General features: G+C 57.8%; 1 protein-coding gene across 2 annotated transcripts; it reads left to right on the forward strand.

Moving 5' to 3' along the window:
• The first annotated feature begins 890 nt into the window (after window positions 1-890).
• SUOX (sulfite oxidase) lies at window positions 891-5,153 on the forward strand. 2 transcript variants are annotated; one of them, XM_037515438.2, is made up of 5 exons: window positions 891-929; window positions 1,424-1,521; window positions 2,429-2,545; window positions 2,818-2,995; window positions 3,228-5,153. In XM_037515438.2, exons 3-5 carry the CDS (start codon window positions 2,496-2,498, stop codon window positions 4,635-4,637), a joined length of 1,638 nt encoding a protein of 545 aa, XP_037371335.1. In that variant the 5' UTR covers window positions 891-929; window positions 1,424-1,521; window positions 2,429-2,495; the 3' UTR covers window positions 4,638-5,153. The 2 variants fall into 2 exon arrangements, with proteins under 2 accessions (XP_037371335.1, XP_037371336.1); XM_037515439.2 differs by lacking the exon at window positions 1,424-1,521.
• Window positions 5,154-5,941: the final 788 nt, after the last annotated feature.

Genomic DNA, 5,941 nt, shown 5'->3' on the forward strand with positions numbered 1-5,941 from the left:
TCCCCTCAGCAGTGTATTTCAGTCAATCCGCACGTTCTGTTCCCCGCTGTCTCTGGTGAAGCCTCTCACCCCCCACACCTCAGGCCTGCACCCCAGCATAAATAAAAATATTTTATAAAAATATAAAATATAAAAACAAATAAATCTTAAAAAAAAAAAAAACGCCATCCATTTGTGCCCCTCCTTCCCTGCTCCAGCCCCCGGCCGCGTCTGCACTGCGGTGCCTCAGTTCGGTGCCCGCGTCGCCTGGCCTGGGTCCGCCCGCCTCCGTTTCCCTGCATTGCGCGTGTAGGTGAAACCGCCCAATATTTATCTAATTTCACTTGACATAATCTCCTTAGGTTCCTCCATTTTGTTGAAAACGGCAATTGTTCAACTTTCCCACATGTGTGTAGTTGCTCAGCCGCGCGGCACGCAGACGGGGCTGCGTGTCGCTGGCTCCGGGGTCTGAGGGCGTCGCCTGGAAGCCTCGAACCCTCGCCTCTCCATTCCCGAGTTTACGGTAATTGATCGTTTTCCCTGAAGACAAGCAGGCTGGTGTTAGTGGCGACAGCCCTTTGCCAAAAGCGGGGCGGGGCGGGGCGCGCCGCGAGAGAGCGGGCGGGGCCCGAGGGGCGGGGTGCCCGCCCCCGCCGTGTCCCCCGGCGCGCCCTTCCTCGCGCCCCCGCGCGCGTCTCGGGCCGGGAGGGTCCCGGGCTCGCCCGGCGGGCGGGAGACGCCGGCCCCGGCCCCGCCCGCGCCGCGCCCGCCCGGCTTCCAGGAGGCGGCGCGGCGCGGGAGGCGGCCCCGCGCGCCAATAGCCGGGGGCCGGGCTCGGGGCGAGTGGTCCCCGACTCCCTCCCGCCCCACGTCGGGCGCGGGCCCCGCCTCCGCGCAGCAGCCGCCGCGGGCCGGGCGGGGAGACAGTCGCCGCGCGGACGCCGGACCGGGTGAGCGCTCGGGGCCGGCCGGGCGCGGGGGTCTGCGCGGGGGTCTGCGCGGCGGCGGGGCCGGGGGCCGGGGGGCGGGGGGCGGCGCTGAACCCCGAGCGCGACGGCGCTGCCGCTGCCCCGCGCTCGGGGGCGCCTCCGACGCGCCAGATGCTGCGCAGGAGCCGGAGCCCCGGGGCTGGGCTCCGGCAGAAAGTGCCCGCCGGGCGGGAGCGGCGCGCGGGAGGTGCCGGCCCCTTCAGCGCGGGCCGCTCGCCAAGCCGGGGCGCGGGGCTGACGCAGGTCACCCTCGGGGCCGCCCTGCCGGGACCGCGCCGGAGCGGCCCCAGCGGGCAGCCAGGGCGGGGGAGGGCGGGAGGGTCCCACGGCCGCGAGTAAACCCAGCCCCGCGCCCGCCCCGTCCCCGTGGAGGAGGCGCTGGCCGCCCTCGCCAACATCTCAGCGGCGGGGCTTCTGCCGTCTTGGGGTCAGTGACCCGCCTCTTGCTCCTGCAGGACAGAGAGCAGAAAAATCACCTTCCTCTCTAGCCCATCCCCTGACTCTGGTCATTAACTCCGCAATTGGCTGAGCTCGCCGGAACAGCATAGGCCAGGTAGGGGTGGGGACCCTGGATTCCTGTCCAGTTCCAGCTGGGTTCAATTCCCAGTGGGTGGAGGAAGAAAAAGGAACTGAAAGGCTTTCAAAGACAAAGTTATGACTTGTTTACTGTAGGTAAATCTCATTTCACTGATGAGGACCCAAGTTCAGAGAGCCTTGACACGCGGCCCTGGAGCAGGCCAGGTTAATAACAGGCCATTTTCACAAACCCAAAGCACTTTGACTTCAGAATCTGGGCTGTTTCACTCCATAAGCTGCCACTTTTTTTTTTTTTTTTTTTTTACCTTTTTTTCCCCTACCTACTCCTCAGCTGTCCTCTGCTGACTAAAGAAAATAATCAACCGGTCAACTGGAAGTTAGATATTTGGCTTCGGTCCTTTATGCCCTTGGCCCCTGGCATTGTCCTCCGTGGTGGATAAAGTAGGGTGGAGGATGGGAGATAGGTGATGCCTGGACCCCTTCCCCTTTCACCCTGTCAGCATCATCTGTCTCTGAAGTGCTCCAGGTTTTCTCTAAGGGCCCATTTCCACCTCATCCTTGGGCCTCTTTATCATAGGAAAATATCTCATCTGGGCCTCCCTGGTGGCGCAAGGGGTTAAGCACACACTATGAAGCAATCCGCAGCCTCTGCAGCACAAGTTCAATCCTGGGCCGGCCAGGGAGAAACCCACATGGCACAGACCTCTCCTGTCTCGCCCGCTGCTCCCCTCAGTGTATTTCAGTCAGTCTGCCTGTTCTGTTCCCCACTCTGTCTCTGGTGAATCCTCTCACCCCCACACCTCTGGCCTGTACCCCCGCTTTTGTATGCATAAATAAATATTTAAAAAAGAAAAATACCTCGTTTTGCCCAGAGAGCTCCTTATTGACTTTCTTTGTGTCTTTCTCCCACCCATTCCCTCAAGGTGCCTCATATCCCAGGACGCCCTATCTCAACCTGAGAGTCCTCCTCCTTCAAGCCTATCTGCCATAATGCTGCTGTTGCACAGAGCTGTGGTCCCGGGGCTCCGACAAGCCTGCAGGTAGGTATCCCATCCTAGCATTTGTCTGTGGACCTCATCTCCCTCCCCCTATCTTTACGATGTCTTGTCTTATCTGTCTGATAAGATATTTGGTACTTGGCCAAGGAAGAAAGAGAAAGCCAGATCCCACACTTGTCCCACCCATCCCAAACCCCAACTGAAGAAACCCTGGTCAACCTGGGAGAGAAATAGACCCCAGGCCTTCATGGGGCCTTTCATGTGATCAGGGAGGGAAGGAAATGTGCTACGCAGAAGACCTCTCTCTCTTTCAGACTCAAGTCAACTGCCTCACAGCTCTGCATTCGAGCCTGCTCTACGAATGACTCGTTTCAGTCCCAGCATCCCAGCCTTGCTTTCACTGGTGATCATTCCAGCACAAGGGGATGGAGAGTCGTGGGGACCCTGCTAGGCCTCGGTGCAGTGTTGGCCTATCATGACCATAGATGCAAGGTAAGTGGGGAAGGAAAGGGCTTCACTGTGAAAATCAAGTTGTGCTCGTGAGCTCCCTGCAGAGCCCATACGAACTGTCTTCGTGCACAGTAGAGATGGAATCAGCTACATTCATTTCCCAGTGGCCACAACTTTGTGGGTGGGGTCAGGGTAAACTTATTAATCTGTTCGGTAGGGTCAGAGTAAACTTATTAATCTGTTCCCTTTTGCCTCGCCCCTGCTCTGTTTGCAGGCTGCACAGAAGTCACCACGTATTTACACAAGGAAGGAAGTGAGTACCCACTGCAGCCCTGAGACTAGAATCTGGGTGACTCTGGGCAATGAGGTCTTTGATGTCACAGAATTTGTGGAGCTACATCCTGGGGGGCCAGCAAAGCTGATGCTAGCAGCTGGGGGTCCTCTAGAGCCCTTTTGGGCTCTCTATGCTGTTCACAACCAATCCCATGTGCGTGAGCTATTGGCTGAGTACAAGATTGGGGAGCTGAGCCCTGAAGACAAGGCACCCTCCACCTTGAAGACCTCTGACCCTTATGCTAATGATCCTGTACGTCACCCAGCCCTGAAGGTCAACAGCCAGCGCCCCTATAATGCAGAGTCTCCTCCTGGGCTGTTAACTGACAACTACATTACACCCAACCCGATCTTCTTCACCCGGAACCATCTGCCTGTACCTGATCTAGACCCGGCCACTTACCGCCTAAATGTTGTTGGCCCCTCTGGGCGTAAGTCACTGTCTCTGTCTCTGGCCGACTTGCGTAAATTCCCCAAGCACGAGATCACAGCCACTTTGCAGTGTGCTGGCAACCGGCGCTCTGAGATGACTCAGGTCAAAGAAGTAAGAGGTCTTGACTGGAACACAGGGGCCATTAGCACTGCACGTTGGGCTGGGGCACGGCTGTGTGATGTTTTAGCCAAAGCTGGTCACCGACTCTCTGAATCTGAGTCCCACGTCTGCTTTGAGGGGCTTGACTCAGATCCCACTGGGACTGCCTATGGAGCATCCATCCCTCTGGCTCGGGCCATGAACCCTGAAGCTGAGGTCCTGCTAGCATATGAGATGAATGGACAGCCTCTGTCTCGTGACCATGGCTTTCCTGTGCGGGTGGTGGTTCCTGGTGTGGTGGCTGCCCGCCATGTCAAATGGCTGGGCAAAGTGAGTGTGGAGCCACAAGAAAGTTTCAGCCACTGGCAACGACGGGATTACAAAGGTTTCTCTCCATCTGTGGACTGGAACAATGTAGATTTTGATTCGGCTCCATCTATTCAGGAACTTCCGATCCAGTCAGCCATCACAGAGCCACAAGAGGGGGCGACAGTAGAGTCAGGAGAGGTGACTGTCAAGGGCTATGCATGGAGTGGTGGTGGGAGGGCTGTGATCCGGGTGGATGTGTCCCTGGACGGGGGCCTAACTTGGCAGACAGCTGAGTTAGATGGGGAGGAACAACGCCCCCGGAAGGCCTGGGCCTGGCGACTATGGCAGCTGCAAGCCACTGTGCCACCCGGGAAAAAGGAATTGAACATTATTTGTAAGGCTGTCGATGACAGCTACAATGTACAGCCGGATACCGTGGCCCCAATCTGGAACCTTCGAGGTGTGCTCAGCAATGCCTGGCACCGTGTCCGTGTCCATGTTGCCCCATGAGGTGAAATGGAACCATTTACTTCCTAGAACCACCCTTTCCACCCTTGGTTTTATTACCACAGAAAAACCTTTTCCTTCATCTCTACTTCTTGGATCAGAACACTGAACTATGCTTTCCTGAACCTTACACAGGTACACACATTGCACATTTCCACCCAGACACCTGCACTCCTTTAACACTATGTTATACACTCATCATGACCATTGACCCTGTACTAGGAGGTGAGAGCTGTAGGAGCAAGGGGCTGACGGGGAGAAGTATTTTTGGAGACAAGCACTCTTTTCTCTTCCTACCCTTGCGCCACTTCTACTGCCTGTCGCCACTAAGGCCTTATTTTACTTCTTGTATTCTTCAGAGAATGTGTGTGGGTATTTGTATATGCAACTTTATATTCCTCTGGATTTCAGGGATTGTGAGGGGTGCAACCCGCTCTCTTTGTAGCCCCATTTTTCTAAGTACATCAATAAAGTATCTGTTGAAGACTACAACTCTGGAAAAAAAATGATTATGACTTTTGGGACTTTTTGAGGTTGGAGAATGAACACGCTGCAGGAGGGAGGTGCTGTAGTGCTGGCACTCAGTGAGACAACCCGAGACAGAAGGTGAACCGAGAGGGGAAAGGAAGCAGGAGCAGCAAAGCCCAGAAGTGGGGCTTCCTTCTCTGAAGTGTGTCAAGCATCTGCAGCACCGCTTATGTGACTGTCCTCAGGCTGGCACCCCAAACCCCCTCCCAGATAAGATATTTGGCACCCTTAAGTCCCTCCCCTGCTACCATTCTACGCACTTGGCAGGGAAGGCAAAGAATGCTGAATTTTAAATCAATATTGCCATAGGAGGGGCGGGAGCAAAACTTGGCACTTGGGGAAGCGGTGCCAGGGCACGTGGGGCCTCCAGTGTGCGCCTCGTTTGCAAATCAGATGCAGATGCAGGGGCAGTCGCGGAGTCGCCCTCGGCTCTCGGCCGCGCCTTCCGGCCTGGCGTCTCGGCGCTCGGCTACTCTCCCCTGGCTCTTCTCCCGGCTCTCCCCGGCCGTCTCCCCGGCTTGGGGGCGCTCGGTGTTCGGCCCAGCCGCCTGTCGCCGGGTAGTGGGACCGGAAGTCGTTCGAGGGCGGGGGCCGGCTGTGATGGGGGGGCTTGGCGGGGGGGCCGGGCCCTCCTCAGGTGAGGCCGCTGATGGGGATGGAGCCGCCACCGCGGAGCGCCCGGGTACCGGCTCCGGCCCGGTTGCCGCCAACCCAGTGACCCTACTGCCCCCCCGCACTGGGCCGCCCGGGCCAGAGTGGGGGACCCCCCGCCGCCCGCC

This window comes from Talpa occidentalis, unplaced genomic scaffold (genome assembly GCF_014898055.3).
Source record: "Talpa occidentalis isolate TD23 unplaced genomic scaffold, MPIMG_talOcc4v2.1 talOcc4.16, whole genome shotgun sequence".
Taxonomy (NCBI): Eukaryota; Metazoa; Chordata; class Mammalia; order Eulipotyphla; family Talpidae; genus Talpa; species Talpa occidentalis.

Excerpts from the sequence above, each read along its gene's own strand:
- SUOX (XM_037515438.2), top strand. The coding sequence starts at position 2,496 with ATGCTGCTGTTGCACAGAGCTGTGGTCCCGGGGCTCCGACAAGCCTGC. Across the intron at positions 2,546-2,817 it reads GGGCTCCGACAAGCCTGCAG|ACTCAAGTCAACTGCCTCAC; the intron begins GTAGGTATCCCA and ends TCTCTCTTTCAG. Across the intron at positions 2,996-3,227 it reads ATCATGACCATAGATGCAAG|GCTGCACAGAAGTCACCACG; the intron begins GTAAGTGGGGAA and ends CTCTGTTTGCAG.